At 37.0% G+C, this 19,133-nt stretch overlaps 1 protein-coding gene across 4 annotated transcripts in view; it reads left to right on the forward strand.

The window, feature by feature from the left end:
• LOC115214988 overlaps nt 1-10,233 on the forward strand; it is a 102,559-nt gene extending 92,326 nt beyond the window's left edge. For all 4 annotated transcript variants that reach the window (XM_029784091.2, XM_036505303.1, XM_036505304.1 and 1 more), the window contains one exon: nt 9,494-10,233. In XM_029784091.2, coding sequence (XP_029639951.1) covers nt 9,494-10,188 — 695 coding nt within the window. In that variant the 3' untranslated portion in view covers nt 10,189-10,233. The remainder of the gene's footprint in view (nt 1-9,493) is intronic.
• The last annotated feature ends 8,900 nt before the right edge of the window (nt 10,234-19,133 follow it).

The raw sequence follows: 19,133 nt of genomic DNA on the forward strand, positions 1-19,133 counted from the left end.
AGAGCAGAAGTGAGATGGTGTAATGCTAGAGTGTACTCACAAGTAACAAGAATATGAGCATAGAACCTGGTTTGAAAAATAGGGTGTGGGTGTTGGAAGTGTGGGAGCAGCAAGAAAGGGGATTGGAAAACAATCATAATTTATGAAGAGAAAATGTGAAGAAGACAAAGATGCAGTTAGGAGAGGAGCTGTAGTTTGATTTCTTAGGGTAGAATGGGTGTGACACAACTCTTCTAACACTCAGTTTCATGGACGGGTCTTCTCTAGAACTTCATATCTCCAAACATCTCGGTCCACTGTTATTTCCTCCATAAGTCCCAACATCCTAAGATCAGTCCTTACTACTTCATCCCATGTCTTCTTGGATCTCCCCCTTCCACAAGTACCATCCACTTACAATGACAGGCACTTTTGTATACAGCTGTCTTCACTCATATGCATCACATGTCCAAACGAAAGCATTCTCCTCTCCTGCATACCACATTTAATCCCTCTTATGGCTAACTTTTCTCTCAACACAGTTGTGCTTTGTCGGTCATGCACACTGATGTTGCAAATTCAATGACACATACTACCTTCCTTCCTCTCCAGCCTATGCATGTCCTCCGCAGTCATAGCCCATGTCTCACTACCATGTAACATAGCTATTCTCACACTCTGAGAGAGGGTCCTTTTGCTGCCAACAGAGTTAGTAGTTCTCTAAACTTCCTCCACCCTGTTCTTATTCTAGAAACAATACTTTCAGAATATCCACTAATTTGATCACCTAAACAGCAGAAACTATCTACTACCTCAAGAGAGTCTCCTGAGCATTTGAGAGAGTTTAAGTCCCTCATGCTCTTAGTACTTACTGTTCCTGCACATCTGCCACACATGAAAGCAACCTAATCTGATAAACTTCCTATGATTCCACTGCATCTCTTATGCATTCATAACTTACACTTGGTGCAGCAAATGGAATTATATCCTACTCCTTTCCTACATATTGCACAGGGACATTTACCAGCCGGAATGAAAGTCTTATCTCCTTTCTTGTTAATAGCAACTTTAGTCTTAGCTAAGTTAACTTTAAGGCCCTTGATTCCAGATTTTGCTTCCAAACCTGGAATTTTTCCAATTCTGCTTCAGATTCTGCAATAAGAGCAAGATCATCAAAATATAATAGTTCCCATGGGCATCCAGTTTTGAATTCATCTGTTATGGCTTGGAGAACTATGATGAATAAGAGTGGACTAAGAACTGATCCCTGGTGTACTCCAACTTTTATGCTAAATTCATCACTGTATTCAAGGTCAACTCTCACCTTACTGACAGCATCGCTGTACATGGCTTGAACTGCTCTAACAAGCCACTCCTGTACTCCTAGCTGCCTTAGAGACCACCAGATAAGAGAGCAGGGAACCCTGTCAAAAACTTTCTCCAGGTCAATGAAGGCTAAGTGCAACAGCCAAATACTTTTCTTGCAACTGTCTCACTATGTAGTTGACATCTGTGGTGCTTCTCCCAGGTACAAAACCAAACTGCATCTCATCTAGGTTAATTCTATCCCCATTTAGTTGTGATATAACTCTCGCTGTAATTTTCATGGCCTAATCCAACAGTTTGTTATTTGTATCTAAGGCATCACCTTCACCCTTATAACAGCTGACTACGATATTGCTTCACCTGTCTTTGATGTATAACCTGATTAACTATGCGAGTGATTAGACTGTATCCCACACTACCTGATATTTCAATCATCTTGGCAGTGATATCTAATGGTCCAGGGCGCTTTCCCAGTCTTCATTTTCTTAATTGCCTTATCTATCATATGGCTACCCATTCTGATGGCTGGTCAATATTGAAAGACTCTCCTTCTCCCAGTCATTCTCCACATTTAACAATCTTTCCTAATGGCATCTCCACACATCTTTCTTCTCTGAGTCACTAAGTGCAAGCATACCATTATCCATTCGCACACATTTCTCACCTACCACATCTCTATTTTCTCTGATACACTACTTTGCAATCCTGAACACCTTACATCCCTGATCCTCATGCTGTATAACATTAGCAAACTTCTTATCTTCTGCTATCCTACTTTGCTATGTAAACCTGTCACCTAGCTTCCCTTCTGGCTCCCTGATATAATGCTTTGCTTCCACCATTTTTGCAGTTTTTTAAGATCTGTCTTTTTGCTTTTATAGCGCTGTCCACCTTCTTGTTCCACCACCAAGTCACACTTGGCCTGGCTGGACAACTAGTTGTGGTGCATCCTGGTTTTGCTTAGTTCGATTATAATACATTTCATTACTTGCCTGTAGCTGGTTGTTGTGTTATATATTCAATGGACATGGAGGATTTCCTGAAGTAAATCCAGTCGTATTTATATCCATACTGTTGATGACATCAGGTGAATGTGCTTTAATTGGCACACTACCAGGTGTATACTCAAGTCTAAAATAATTCCTGTGTAATGTATATGTGTAATTACTATATAATATATATGTGTGTTTATATATGTATAGGTGCAGGAGTGGCTGTGTGGTAAGTAGCTTGCTTACCAACCACATGCTTTCCAGGTTCAGTCCCACTGCGTGTCTTCTACTATAGCCTCAGGCCGACCAAAGCCTTGTGAGTGGATTTGGTAGACGGAAACTGAAAGAAGCTTGTCATATGTATGTGTGTGTGTGTGTTTGTGTGTCTGTGTTTGTCCCCCCAACATTGCTTGACAACTGACGCTGGTGTATTTATGTCCCCATAACTTAACAGTTCCACAAAAGAAACTGGTAGAATAAATACAAAGCTTACAAAGAATAAGTCCTGGGGTCGATCTGCTTGGCTAAAGGTGGTGCTCCAGCATGGCCACAGTCAGATGACCGAAACAAGAGTGTGTGTGTGTATGTATATATGTATGTATATTTATGTAATTTTTTATATACACACACACACATACATATGCACATATATATATATATATATATATATACATATATATATTATATATGTATACGTGTATGCATTTATGCACTTTCATAAATACATATATAGAGTTATGCTTGAGTACGTGCAGGCCTTCTTTCTCATCCCCTACCTTTCTCTCTCTCTCTCTCTCATACACAAGGTTACTGGCATCCGAAAATATATTACATACCCCTCCTCCCACCCTGCCATAATCCACATAAATTTAAATGTAAATATTATAGCATACATTCACCCCAGACATTTATAAATACACATAACCTAGCACACACACACACAAACACACACACACACACACACATACAACAAATACACATGCACCCCCCCCCCCCACACACACACACACAAATATGTATTCTTAACAGGCTTTCTTTCACATAGTTTGGTTTGTTATTAGTGCATGGAACCTTTAAGATTATCTTGAAAGGATGGTAAAGTAGCTTTTCTACTAGCCACCAGTAACTCTAGCATCCACACCCCATAAAACATTTTTTTGTATTACACACGCACATGCATACGCATACACACACACACACACACACACACACACACACACACACACACACATACACACACACATGATCTATTCTGATATTTCATATCAAACCAAGGCTACATTTCAATTCAGCCCTGTTATTGTCTTTGTTATTTCCAGCAAAATTAATGTTTTTTGTAATAATTAAGTAATTGACATTTTGGTCTTTTACTCGTTACAGTCCATTGACTGTGACCATGCTGGGGCAACATTATCATGAACTTTCAGGAGAGAGATATACCTGTTGTGAAGGGTCTTAACTGAGTTGGAGCAGATCACCACAAGGCAGCTTTGCTCAGTATTTCACGGGCAATGCTACAACCTTTTGCTTTTGTGTCTTCTATATTCATTGTCATTGTTTCAATCCCCACTTTTCCATGTATCAAGGCAGATTTTCTACATTTAGAGGCTCTTCCTGTTGCACACCCCTTACCTGTTTCACAGCAAGGTAATGTTTTCTCAAAACAGCTCAATGGCCAGACATGTTTTCACAGAAGATTGCAAATGAATACTATCACTTGAATAACAGTGATGTTACCTGACCACCTGAGCTGGCTCTTCCACTCTCATAAGATTAATGTAGTTGACGTTCAGGGTGAGTGTCTGTAGGGCAACATCTGCAGATGTTTCTGGATGTCAAGAGGAATTACCCAAGTAGGAGAATTATAAGATACAGTAAAGTTTAAGTGAAAGATCTAAAAAACTGAGACATACAGGGTGTAATAAGCAAGCCTAAGTGAAAGGAGTATGTAGATAGTTGCATGAGAGGAGGAGAGGAGGCCTATATAGCTAGTAACTGAAGAAGCAGAAAGAAGTAAAAGTGTGTTTGCAAGTTATAATATACTACAAATATTTTTCAGTCAGATATCCTAGATTACAGTGTAGGATGTCTGTGTGCATGTAGCAGCAACGCTGTCCTGTGTACTATAGAAATACTTGAATGTGGGTGTTACTTCATTTTATGTAGATCTTTTTTAGCAACTGAAGTTCTTTCTGATTCTAAAGAGAAAATCTAGTCTTTGGAAGAATACAGTTTTGGCAACATTGTGTGTGTGTGCGCATGTGTGTGTGTGTGTGTGTGTGTGTATATACATGCATGTGTGTGTTTGTGGGTGTGTGGGTGGGAGTTGTTAGAATTGACAAGGAGATTGTTAATTTGTTATGGAAGAATGTGGTAAATTATGCTAAATACATTTGCTGACAGTCTAGGCTGGTAAATCTGGTTCTTCAGAAGCAGTGACCATTACTGTGATGTTCACTGACAGCAGAGAGAGAGAGAGAGAGAGAGAGAGAGAGAGAGAGAGAGAGAGAGTGTGTGTGTGTGTTGCAGAAGACAGTGTAATTATACCATACTGGTTCAAGCATTATGGAGTAGAGATGTTTTTACTATCAAAGATGGAAATTTTTCTATCAGTGTATGAGAATTCTCCATGATCTATTTAATTATTCCTGACAGAACATACCACAATTCTTTGCTTCTTATTTCAGATGAGATTTTCTATAAATGAACAGTGTTTTTCTTTTAATTGTTTAGTATTGTCTTGTTATTCTCATCATTATCTTCATTATTATCATGCCAATAATTTATGTATTTTGGGGATTGTATGTCTCAAAAACATTTTACTCCTCCCTAACTCTTATATATATATATTATATATGTATGTATGTATGTATGTATGTATGTGTGTGTGTGTGTGTATATGTGTGTGTGTGTCTGTATCTATGTGTGTATGTGTATGTGTGTGTGTGTGTGTCAGATATTTCTCCCAATTTCCTCTCCCTTAGGTCAATCCTATATATGTCTTACTCACCCTATCCCCCTTCCACTCAAACTACAGCCAGCTCATATTACTCGTTCATCCTCTTATCTTGTGATACTTCTAATTCCCTGTTGCTTACTGAGATTGTTTCAATTCATTCATCTTATCATCTTTATCTAGCAATACCTTTTATAAGCAGTTCTCATTCTGCCTTTTATTGCTCAGCCACAATATATTATATTCCTATCTTACACAAGTATTTCTTTCTCTAGTATTTGTTTCTCTATCATGTCATTATTCTCATTTATCTGTCATATCACTAACCTTCCTTCCATCTATTTTGTGTTGGAAGGTGTAGTGTTGTGAGTTGAAAAGATGTAGTGTTGTTTGTTATGTAGCTGGTATGTTCTGAGTTAGAAAAGTGTAGTGTTGTGAGATAGGAAGGTGTGGAGCTGTGACATGGAAAGATGTGATTTGAGATTGAAAGGGGTGTAGTGTTGTGAGCTGAAAAGGTGAAGTGTTGTTTGTTAGATAGCTGGTATGTTCTGAGTTAGAAAAGTGTAGTGTTGTGAGATAGGAAGGTGTGGTGCTGTGAGCTGGAAAGATGTGATTTGAGATTGAAAGGGGTGTAGTGTTGTGAGCTGAAAAGGTGAAGTGTTGTGTGATAGGAAAGTGTATGCTTGGAGATAGGAAGGTTTAGTATTGTGAGTTGGGTAGGTGTAGTGTTGTGAGTTAGGAAGGGGTAAGGTTTGTGTTGGAAGGTGTAGTGTTGTGAGTTGAAAAGATGTAGTGTTGTTTGTTAGGAAGCTGGTATGTTCTGAGTTAGAAAAGTGTAGTGTTGTGAGATAGGAAGGTGTGGAGCTGTGAGCTGGAAAGATGTGATTTGAGATTGAAAGGGGTGTAGTGTTGTGAGCTGAAAAGGTGAAGTGTTGTGAGATAGGAAGATGTATGCTTGGAGATAGGAAGGTTTAGTATTGTGAGTTGGGTAGGTGTAGTGTTGTGAGTTAGGAAGGGGTAGGGTTGTGAGATAGTAAGGTGTGGTGCTGTGAGCTGGAAAGATGTGATTTGAAATTGAAAGGGGTGTAGTGTTGTGAGCTGAAAAGGTGAAGTGTTGTGAGATAGGAAGATGTATGCTTGGAGATAGGAAGGTTTAGTATTGTGAGTTGGGTAGGTGTAGTGTTGTGAGTTAGGAAGGGGTAGTGTTGTGAGATAGTAAGGGGTAGTGTTGAGAGTAGGAAAGGTATTGTGTTGTGGAAATTGTAGCTTTGTGAGTTGGGAAGGTGTTTTGAGATAGAATAAAAAGAGATAATGTAGTGAATTGGGGAAAGTAGAGTGTTGTGTGATAGGAAGGTGTAGTTTTGTGAGTTGGGAAAGTGTAGATGTATTGTTTTGTATATTGATACTATTGAAACAGTAGAGTAGATGTTATCAAGATTCTGGAAATATCATCTTAGAAGATGTTTCCGAGGACTTCTATTCATGCAAGTGGAAATGTCTGATGATATTCAGTGTCGAATGTGAATGATGTCAGTGGTGAAAGGCTAGAAATAAAATGGAACTCACTCAACTCTGTATGTAAACTTTAATTGACTGTTCATATATTCTTATGGTTATAGTTACTTGATAGTTTGTGTCTCAGATAGTGTCCACCTGTTTGCAGGGAACATATGTTTGATGCATTTCTCATCTTATGTGCAGCTCCCAATCTAACTCCGTGGAACTTATTTTAGTTTTATTCTGAGCATGATATGGATCTTTTATATCTGTTATCTGTCACTTGTTTCAGTCATTTGACTATGGCCATGCTGGAGCATCACCTTGAATGGTCTTGGTCAAACAAATTGACCTCAGAACTTGTTTTTAAAGCTTGGTACTTATTCTATCAGTCTCCTTTGCTGAACTGTTAAGTTATGGAGACGTAAACACACTAACACAGGTTGTCAGGCAGTGGTGGAGGACAAACACAAAGACACACGCACATAGGTGCACACACTCACACACATGACTGACTTCTTTCAGTTTCTGTCTACCAAATCCACTCACAAAGCTTTGGTTGGCCCAAGGCTATAGTAGAAGACACTTGCCCAAGGTTCCATACAATGGGACTGAACCTGAAACCATGTAGTTTTGAAGCAAGCTTCTTACCACACAGCCATACCTGCACCTATAATTTAAATATTTGATCTATAAGCTTTAATATTTGTCAACATTGTTGGTTACCTATTTAATAAGAATAAAAACGAAGGATTATCAAGAACCAATATATTGTGTATAAGAAACTATGGCATTACAACCAGCCAGGAACAGTCTTCGCTACATTTGCGGTACCTGCCAGAGGGAGTGTTTGTCCAGGATAGGACTACACAGCCACAGCAGGAAATGTATCAGGACATGAAATGTAAAAGCCGGACTAGACTACTTTATGCGCAACTCCATTGTCTCGGGAGACAAAAAGGATCCCAACCAATATTGTGTATATCCTTTGTTATATTATATTGTGAACTGAGTCTGTATAAATTGCTACCCTGAGTTTATTGTTCCCAATCTGGAACAGGAATGAGAAACTCCTGGCATTGATTCCCATAGACTCAGCTTTGAATGAAGATTATTCAGTTCCATTTATCAGTAATAAAATACTTTCTTTTGTGTATTTACTTATAAGGCGGCGAGCTGGCAGAAACGTTAGCACGCCGGGCGAAATGCGTAGCCGTATTTCGTCTGCCGTTATGTTCTGGGTTCAAATTCCGCCGAGGTCGACTTTGCCTTTCATCCTTTCGGGGTCGATAAATTAAGTACCAGTTACGCACTGGGGTCGATGTAATCGACTTAATCCGTTTGTCCTTGTTTGTCCCCTCTGTGTTTAGCCCCTTGTGGGTAGTAAAGAAATATATTTACTTGTTACACCAGCGTGATACCACCATCCATCATCTTTTGTTTGTTGTCTGCTTTAATATTTTTATCTTTCATCTTTTACTTGTTTCAGTTATTAGACTGGGGCTCTGCCGGGGCCATTGCCTTGAAGAATTTTTAGTCAAAGGAATCAACACCAGTATTTATGCTTTGAAGCTTGACACTTATTTAAATCATTGGTGTCTTTTGCCAAACCGCTAAGTTACGGGGACTTAAAAACACACCAATATCAGTTGTTAAGCAGTGGCTGGGGCAGACACAAAGACACGCATGCACCTACACACACAAACACACACACACACACACACACTTCTTTCAGTTTCTGGCTATCAAATCTACTCACAATGCTCTAGGCTGTTCAAGGCTATAGTAGAAGACACTTGCCCAAGGTGCCAGGCAGCGAGATTGAACCCAGAACCATGTTGCTGGGAAGCAAGCTTCTTACCATGCCATTTAGTTTCTATCTTTTATTTCTCATACAGTTAATCCTGACCAGAGCTGTCACTCACAAATAACTGTGACCTTGTTGCATGTACCATGCTTTTGCTAATTGATTGAGGTGCCTGTATAGTCACAAATAGATACAGATGCCCGCTTCACCCACCCATCTTTGAATCAGTGGAGCAGCTGGAGAGAGAAAGTGCTGCACCAGTTCTTGGTTGATATTCATTTACAGCTGAGTAAACTGGATCATGTGAAATATAGTACTTTCTTCAAGGATACAATGTGTTATCTGGCCCTGGAATTGAACCTACAACTTCATGATTGTGAACCCAACACCAGAACTACTAGGCCACATTCAAGCTTAATATTAATGTCTATTCTTTGATGTTGACACTTCTCACTTGTAAAACCTTTATATTTTACCATTAAAACTGTGTAAAAACCTTCATATTCCTCTATTAAAAACACTTGTAAAACCTTCTCCACATTTCCACCATTAAAACCTTATGAAACCTTCTCCATGTTTCACCATTAAGATCTTGTAAAATGTTCTTCATATTCCACTATTAAAAATTTATAAAACCTTCTCTATATTTCTACCATTAAAGTCTTACAAAACTTTCTCCATATTTCACCATTAAAACCTTGTAAAACTCTCTTCGTGTTTTGACATTAAAACCTTCTCCATTAAAATCTTTTATAACCTTCTTTATATTCCACCATTAAAAATTACAAACTGCTTTTGCCCTACTACACTTAACTATATTTAGTTTAAAGTTTGGTAAAAAGGAATATATAACTGTTATTATCAAAGTTATTGTTCATATATATTCATAACTTCTACAATAATTGTTAACATTTCTTCAAATATATATTTTATCAGATATGGAATACTTGTTTGGTGGAAAGAATTTGGAACCAAAAGCAAAAATATCTGGAAAAAGGGTTGTTTGGACATCAGATGAACTTAGCATATTAAGGAGTGAACAGGAAAGTGTCAAGAAAGAAAATACAGAAATGAAAGTCAGATTACAAAAGCAGGAAACTTATATTAAACAGCTAGAAGGGAAGGCTACTGTCCTTACAACGATATCAAATGAAGCTCTAGAAAATATATCAAACTTGAAAAAAGTGAATGAACAACAGCATATATATATTACATCTCTAAAGACAGAACTGAAGTCAGCAAATTCAACTATAGAGTGTTTATACAAAATTAACAGTGAACTATCAGAAGAATGGGAGAAACTCTTGAAGAAGTCTTCTGAGTTGAAAGTATTATTAAATAAAAAACAAAATGAATATGAAAAAATTGTTAAACAGTTGGAGAATACCAAATTAGATTTATCAAAAAAACTGGAATTAAATATTGAAAAATTAAAAGCTACATACAAAAGTAAGTTGGAATTATTAAGTGATCAACTGAATAATTATCAAAGTAAATATCTTTCTGAACATCAACAACATAGTGTCTCTAAAAAAGAATTGCAAAATCTTGTGCAGCATTTCCTCAAGCTATCTTCAAATTCTGATCAAGTTCCACCAGACCAAGTACAACGTTTTCACTATGCTTTATGATTTGGTTTTCTAAGCTGTGTGATAAAGAAATTCACTTTGAAATTATATGGTTTTGTGTTCCAATCCACTGCTCAACACCTTGGGCAGGTCTCCTATACTATTACTGGTTGAGGACCAAGCAGGCCTTAATACACACACATGTGAGTGAATGTGCGTATATAGTGTGTTATATAGATATATAGATAGATCAAAACAGTTTGATTCAGTTGAGTTCTCTTCTTTCGTTTTTCTACTGACTTGTATATATATATGTATGTGTGTGTATGTGTGTGTGCGTGTGTATATATACAGTTTGAATTTACAGAAAACAAAAGATGAAGACAGGTCAGGGAATAACAAGCTGGTATGATTTATTTTTAAAGTCTTTGAAAATAAACCATCTAAAAGACTTCCAGTGCATTTTCATCTTCTTTTTTCTATATTTCTACCTGTGTTGAATAACATAACTTTCTTTTCTCCCCCCCCCTCTCTCTCTATATATATATATATATATATATTGGTATTTTATATAAGCTTACAGCTTATGGTAATCACCGTGCAATGACTAAGGGAAATAGTCTAATAACAGGGCATATAAGGCTTTCCTATTCGCATCCCATGTGGATAGGAAAGCCTTCTTTTTTCTGTCAAGGGCTTTTATGCCCCTTTATTAGACTATTTTCCTTAGTCATTGCACGGTGATCACCATAAGCTTTAAGTTTATATAAAAATACCATTATTATTATTTACAGGATTGTAAAATATGGCACTGTGTAACAAAACCATTCGCACTGAAACCATGTATATATATATATATATATATATATATATATATATATATACATATACACACACACCAGAATAAGCACATAAATCTGAAACAAGGTGGAAAAAATAGTACTTGAATACTAGAGGTAGAGTAATATGCTTTATTAATAAAGCTGTGAAGACATCACAAAAACTGTTACTTCTGAGTAACAGCTTTTGTGATGCCTTTGCATATATATATAAATGTATTGTTTTTTTTCTTTCGAACAATTGCTTGAAAGTGCTCAGGTTGAACCTGAGACACTAGACATTATATAACTTGGTTTAAGAAGAGATAAAATTTAGATAATCATTCTATAGTTATGATTTACATCAACATAATAAATACATATAACACAATAAATACATATAACACCAAGACAAGGAACATATCAATATGTTAGAAATAAAAAATACATGAAGTAAAAATATTTGTGGAAAGGATAACTAAAGAGTGATGCATCAATTAAAAATCATTTTGAATTGAAGATGAAAAATGTTATTAAGAATTAATAACATTAATAAGAATTAAAAAATGAATTAAGAATTAAAAGTTGTAAGATAGATCAACGGCAGTGAGAAATCTTAATGATGGATTTAAAAGTCAGTAGTATTGCTCAAGAATTCCATCTTGCATTACTTAAGTTGGGTATTTTTTTAAACTTTACAGTCGGAAATTTTCCAGTTTTTTCAAAGAAACAAAAAATTCTGGTCAAATGAAATAGAAATTTCATGTTGTCTCGCTATCCTGCTGATTCAGTAATCTTTCTGGGATAAATGTATATTCAATTTTGAGAGATGGCTTTTTTCTCCTTGTTTATTATCCATTACAACGCAAAGGACTCTATCAAGGATATGATGCTGACAACCAATAAACTGCAGTTCTTTCAAGCTCCTTTGAGCAGACAGTCTTTGCAACTGAATGACAATGCTATTTCTTTTCCCACTGTTCACACTCGTTGTATCAGCGACAATTATCTTTACACAGTTTCATAAATTGTATTTATCTAAAACAGCTGTTATTCCTTTCACAACAGTCTTGGCTTTTCTGTTTGGTGATTGAAGTGCTTCTAACTTAACTTCTCCCTGTTCATTCTTTAAAACTAGCACTTGGTATTCTTGGTCATCAATATGTTTACCATCAAAATGCAATGACCAGTTTTCTAAATGTAACGTTTTCTTCATTTTCTTTTTCAGTTTAACAGCTTTTTTGATAGTCGATCTGTAAATACCAGATTGGGAAGGAATCTCAACATTGATTCCATCTTGAGATAATTGTCGACAAACTGTTGCTGCTTTTTGGGTTGGTAGCATGGAAGATATTACTAACTTGGTTGCAGTTCCAGTTTTGCTATACTTCCTCCTTGTTTGTGTGAATTCTTCATCTGATTTTTAGGACTCTTGATTTTCACTTTCAGTCTTTGCTTCAGACATTGACAATGACACTGCAGTTGCTTTGGTTGAAGTTGGCATTAAGGACACTTTTCTTCTTTTGGATGGAGGAATAGTTTTGGAACTGGCTACCTTTCCAGTTCCATACCCAACCTGTACCTTGCTTTCAATTTTAAGATAGTATAACCTTCTATCCTCACTGCACAGCCATTCACCGTTTTCCTTTGTGATTTCAAAAATTCCTTTCAATGAATCGTATTTTCCTAATTTTACACATTTATCGTAGGTATTCAGCACTTTTTCTACTTTTGCTTGTACATTTTGAATTGATAAATATGGGAAATTTAATTTCTTTTGCCAAAAAAGTTACTTCTTTCAAAACTTCCTTTGTTCTTTCTTTCGTTCCTTTGATAGTGCCTCTTAGGAACAGGTAGCGACCGACAATTTGAAGTTTCATTGGGATCCTGCAGTTATTTTCCAAAGAATGCTCTTCTAGAGGAACAGGTCTTCTTTTCCTATGTGAGTCTTGAAATTGCACGAGATTCTTCGTCCAGATTTTTCTGTTTCTTTGAGTGACACTAGCACTTCTCTTATAAGGCATTATTTTAGATACTCTAGTTGGATAAGCTTACTATTTTGAAAAACAGTTAATATAGTCAGAGTTTTTAGCGTCACAGAAATAAAAAGGAGAAGAAGAGGATATTTCCTAAAGTATGGCCTAAGTGGTAACAAATTAAAAACTCTATAACCTACTTAAACTTGAAAGCTGAACTTTGAGATATACTGCTTCTGCATTGCATTAAGTCAGCACACCCAGTCTGGCAAAAACTTGAGTAGGTATTATGAACCCTGCCCTAGAATTTTGCATGATTTGGGTTAAAAGTGGTGTTAGATTTCTTCAGTTAAGGGTTACCTTTTTTAAAAAAAAATTAAAATAAAGGTTATTTTCCCTACATATGTGAAATTGTTCATTGACTTTTGATACAGCAAATTGTTTACTTCCAAAAAAATCAAAAAGTCATAACCCTAATGAACATATAACATCCCTTCGTCTAAAAAAAAGATGTTTTGGCAATTAAAAGAAAATAGAAGTAAATCTTCCCTACTCCAGTGGATTGTCAGAGCAAAGATGGCAATCATGCAGTAGAGATTATTGTGCCCACACGCATGGTTTTCTGCTTCCTAATCTAAGCAAAATTAGTTATTATTTATCTTTTTTTTTTTTCAGTGGTATCGAATCAGTGGTAAGATATTGGGTCTCCATCTAGTAGACTTTAGTGTGCTCTGTGCTGATGTCTGAGGTGTTGTGCATGATGTTGATGTGTTGTTGGGTTGTTGGTGGGTGTTGATGCCTGTTGAGGTGATGAGTCTGTGGAAGCACACATTCTGTATGTGTCATCATCTGTTGTAGGTGTTGTAGTTCTTGTTGATGTTGCAGGTGTTGGGTGGATGTGGTCCCTGTTTCGTCTCAGCTGCCTACCAGATTCAGTCTCTATAATGCATAATCTTGGAGTTTTGGCTCTACTGATAACTTGTGCTGGGATCCATGTTTTGGTTATAGGATCTTGAGTATGCACATGTTGTCCTCCAAGTATCTCAGGTAAGTATTGTGCATGTTTGTTATAATATTTCTGTCCTTGCTCTTGAGTGGCTGCTAGCTTTGCTCCTGTGTCTTCCTGGTCAATAGGAGGTTGAATCTTTGTTGGCTGGATGATTTTGTATTTCCTACCATTCAACATTTCTGCTGGGGGACTCCATGTCAGCCCTCAGTGGTGTTGCTCATAAGGACAGAAGTGCCAGGTGTGGATCTTCCGTAGTTTCCCAGCATTTGATTAGTGTTTTCTTGACTGTCTGCACCTGTCTTTCTATGAATCCATGACCTTTGGGGTAGTGTGGTAATGAGGTTATGATGTTGAACCCATACTCATTGGCTAGTTTTTTTTTAATTCCTGAGATGTGAATTGGGTCCCATTATCACATATGATCTCCTCAGGTATTCCTTGCTCTTCTAGCAGTCTTGGTAGATTTAATCTACTTGGTGTTGGAAGACATCTTGGCTCACCTTCGACTCAAATGGGAGTCAGTTGAATATGTATCTGCCAATGGTGTGTTGAAGGTAGTGAGCATGGATGATTCTTGATCTATTTTTATATTTCAGTACCCATTTCTGGCATCTAGTTTGCAGAATATCATAGATCCAGCTAAAGATGATGTGATTTCTTCAGGGTTGAAATTTGATAGTAGTCTCGTTTTAATGCTTTGTTCAGATCCCTGGGGTCAAGGCATATTCATAGGGTGCCAGTGAGTTTTTCCTTAATTACAATTGAGTTCAGCCAGTTGGTTGGTTGTGCGACTTTGGTGATTATTTATTTTTTTTCCATTTTGTCCAACTCTGTTTTTAGCTTCTCTCTTAATTCTAGCAGAACACAGCAAGATGGGTGGACAACTGGCTTGATGTTGAGATCAACTGTTTTCATCTTTATTTTTAATTGGCAGTCAGTCTTTGATAGGCATATCTTTGTCAATCCTCCCGGGGACTGTCTTCACTTCACTGTTGAGCTTTTGGCAGGTATTAAATCTGAGAATTGCAGGTTCTTCTGTTTTTGTAACATAAAAAAAGAACACTTGATTTTTTTTTTTTTTTTGCCCAGTTGTGGAATCCTGGTGCCTTCATATGCAATCAGGACTGCACCACTTGGTGTGAAGATTCCTCCTTTGACCTTATCTGCTTGTGTCATGTGTTCTGGGAACATCTTTTTGTAGAGAGGTGGTATTAATCAGTGTCATCAACAAACCCCACTATATAGCAGCTGACCACCTGTTAGATTCAGAATTTATTGAGGAGTGTCAGGTCTTGAATGAAGTAGAACAAAGAGATATACTACCATCCTTAAATCTGCTGAATGAATGACCATCCTTAAAACTGGCAGAATGAATGGCAATTAAATCCATCACCACTAACACCATCCCCATATCTTCCTCTACTACCATCACCTACCTCCCCATACCAAGTACATATAGCAATACATAGCTAGATTGGCCTTCATGCTGGCAGGAAGGGATAAACATCCCTCTGTGATTCATCCAATTATGCAGCATTGCCTGATGAAGTGGATCAATGATGATGCCCACAGATAATACTCTTTTACTTGTTTCAGTCATTTTACTGCGGCCATGCTGGAGCACTGCCTTTAGTCTAGCAAATTAACCCCCAGGAGTTATTCTTTGTAAGCCTAGTACTTATTCTATTGGTCTCCTTTGCCGAACTGCTAAGTTACAGGGACATAAACACCATCGGTTGTCAAGCAATGTTGGGGGGACAAACACAGACACACAAACATATACACATACATACATACATATATATATATATATATATATATATATATATATATATATATATATATATATATAATTAATCCATAGGTTGGGATTTTGTTATTTTCTTCCTTTTTTGCCATATACAGGTTACAAATTCTGTTTGTTTGTGGAGACTTTTTATTAGTAGGAGAAATAGTGATCAATTTGGCTGCTATTTCTAAAATATATATATATATATATATATATATATATATATATATATATATATACACATATATACAACGGGCTTCTTTCAGTTTCCGTCTACCAAATCTACTCACAAGGCTTTGGTCGGCCTGAGGGTATAGGACTTAAGCCTAGTACTTATTATATCGGACTCATGCCAAACCACTAAGTTACAGTGACGTAAATACACCAATGTCAGTTGTCAAGCAATGGTAGTGGTGGGGAAACACAGACACACAAATACATACATTGCCACTGCTGGTGTGAAAGAATAGTAATTCTAATAATGTGATAGAATTGGGCACCGCGAAACAGCAAAATATATACACATACTTATCTATAATATATATATAGGTGCAAGAGTAGCTGTGGGGTAAGAAGCTTGCTTCCCAACCACATGGTTCCGGGTTCAGTCCCACTTTAGGCACATTGGGCAACTGGCTCCTGTGCAGGTGGCACGTAAAAGGGCACCATTGGAGCATGGCCGTAGCCAGTACTGTCTGACTGGCCCTTGTGCTGGTGGTACGTAAAAGCACCCACTACACTCTCAGGGTGGTTGGCATTAGGAAGGGCATCCAGCTGTAGAAATTCTGCCAGATCAAGATTGGAGCCTGGTGCAACCATCTGGTTCGCCAGTCCTCAGTCAAATTGTCCAACCCATGCTAGCATGGAAAGCAGACGTTAAACGATCATGATGATGATGATTCCTACAGAAACCTTCATTTACCTTATATGATTTTAATGTCATTTCACATTCATGTTGAATTATGCAGCAATCTTATGTTCTCTTCATAGATCACTTGTAATGTATTACCAGTTCTTTTGGCATAGTAGATTTTTTGCTATTCTTGGGTTGACCAAAGCCTTGTGAGTGGATCTGGTTGACAGAAACTGAAAGAAGCCTGTTACATATATATATATATATATATATATATATATATATATATATATATATATATATATATATGTATGTATGTATTTGTGTGTCTGTGTTTTCCCCCACCACCATTGCTTGACAACCGATGTTGGTGTGTTTATGTTACTGTAACTTAGTAGTTTGGCATGAGTCCGATAGAATAAGTACTAGGCTTAAGTCCTGTGGTTGATTTGTTTGACTAAAGGCAGTGTTCCAGCATGGCCACAGTCAAATGACTGAAATAAGTAAAAGAAAGAATAAAAGAATACATATATACATACACATACACACTCATACACTCACTAAGTAGCATTATATTAAATATCATCCATCGAAACTTGTTTTTGTTTCTTCCTTTCATCCTTTAGCTCACTACAGCCTGTACCACCTCATAGATCCCCTGATATTTGTTATTTGCATAAACAAGTACAAGTATACTGGTTAAAAAATATACACATGGTTACAGAGACATTTGTTTCTCCTTCCTAAATGAGATTAAGGGATTTGTATGAAATATTGGACCAAGTGTTAAACAAGATAGTCACATATAGTAGTAGCTGTTCAGTTTGGATAAATAAAATCCCTTGTCTCAGGATGTAAAATGACAATGTCAAAGTCTAGGATGTTATTAATATAACTGTTGTCTAGTAATGGACTGAGGCAACCAGCATATCTGGGTGATATCCCTTAACCCTCCAGCACTCAGATTATTCTATCAAAAGTAATGCTTATTTATTCATATTGTTTTCAATTAATCATGCAATATCTGATAGCTTCAAGATTTTGACAATATCATCATTATCATCAGCATGGATTGGATGTTTGACTGAAAACTGGTAAGCTGGGGAGCTGCACCAGGTTCCAATTTGATTTGGCAAAGTTTCTACAGCTGGATGCCCTTCCTAATGCCAACCACTCCAGTAGTGTAGTGGGTACTTTTTATGTCCCACCAGCACTTTTGCCATTGACGTGACACTGGCATTTGCCACAAGTACGATCTCACTTGGTTTGACAGGTATACATACACAAGCACGGTATATTGCCAAAGGTCTTGGTCACCTGTCATTGCCTCCTTGAAGTCCAATACTCGAACGGTGCTTTTTATGTTCCACCAGTATGGGTGCCAATTAGATGGCACTGGCATCAGCCATGACTACAATTTCACTTGGCTTAACTTCAAATGAAATTATAGGGTAGAAGTCAGAGGCCAGATTTGGTCAGTTTGAACATAAAACAAGTAGAATTTTGCCAGATATGGCAGATTTGAATACTAAACTGTAAAACCAGCTTACACTTGTTAGCTCTCTGTTGTTCTGAGTTGGCCAGTTTTGTATCCCTTTCACTCGGGTATTCTTAACTCACTTTTTTCTCTTCATTTCATTACCCTTATTGTGTCTGAACCTTTTTTTTTTCTTTGAATATCAGTCTCCTGGTGTTTCCTCTCTGCATATATCTTTTCTGCAGTAATTTAAGTTGGACACCGACTGCATTGATTCCCTGTTGTTGGAGAACCTTTGAAAGCTACGTAGACTGGTCTTTCTTCATGACCAACCTAAAAAAAGAAAGACTTAGAGTGCATTTGAACCCATGATTCAGTACAAAAATTTATGTACACAATGGTGAATCTGTAATTGATTAACTGTTCAGCATAAAAGTAATTTTTTAAAATTTTAAATATTGATTTGGGAGAGAGAGAGAGAGAGAGAGAGAGATATGGTGAGTACATTTCTAGAATGAATCTAGCATATCAACATTGGAAACTAGTATTGATTTTGAAACTAAATATTGATTTTGTTTTACTTAGCTAACCTCAAATTAGTAGAAGAGAAAAATAGAGAGAGAGAGAGAGAGAGAGAGAGAGAGAGAGAGAGAGAGAGCGGGAGTGTGTGCGTGTGTGTGTAGGATGAACTATTCCTAATTAATGATTGGTGTTGATTGTTGTTTGATATTGTTAAAAGAAGAGAGTTAAGTATTTGTAAAGGTGTAATTGATAATTCCTCTCTGAAATCTAAAAATATTTTATTTTGTTTTCAATACTACAAGTGATACTTGAGACAACAATGGTCCCAGGGGAATACATACAAGAAAGAAATTCTCTGGTGAACTGCAGTGTTGTATTTATGTGTATACTTGAGTGTTGGGTTGATTTGCAGTGTGTGTGTGCACGTGCATGGGTGAAGGTAAACTGATCCCAGTTTGATCCTGCCTGACTGAACTTCTTTCTCCCTTAGACCCTCATCTCTCTTACCATCTCAGACTTTTGGTACTCCTTAACCACATTACAATCATTCCACCCAGATTACCA

The sequence above is a fragment of the Octopus sinensis genome, linkage group LG8 (genome assembly GCF_006345805.1).
Source record: "Octopus sinensis linkage group LG8, ASM634580v1, whole genome shotgun sequence".
Lineage (NCBI taxonomy): Eukaryota > Metazoa > Mollusca > Cephalopoda > Octopoda > Octopodidae > Octopus > Octopus sinensis.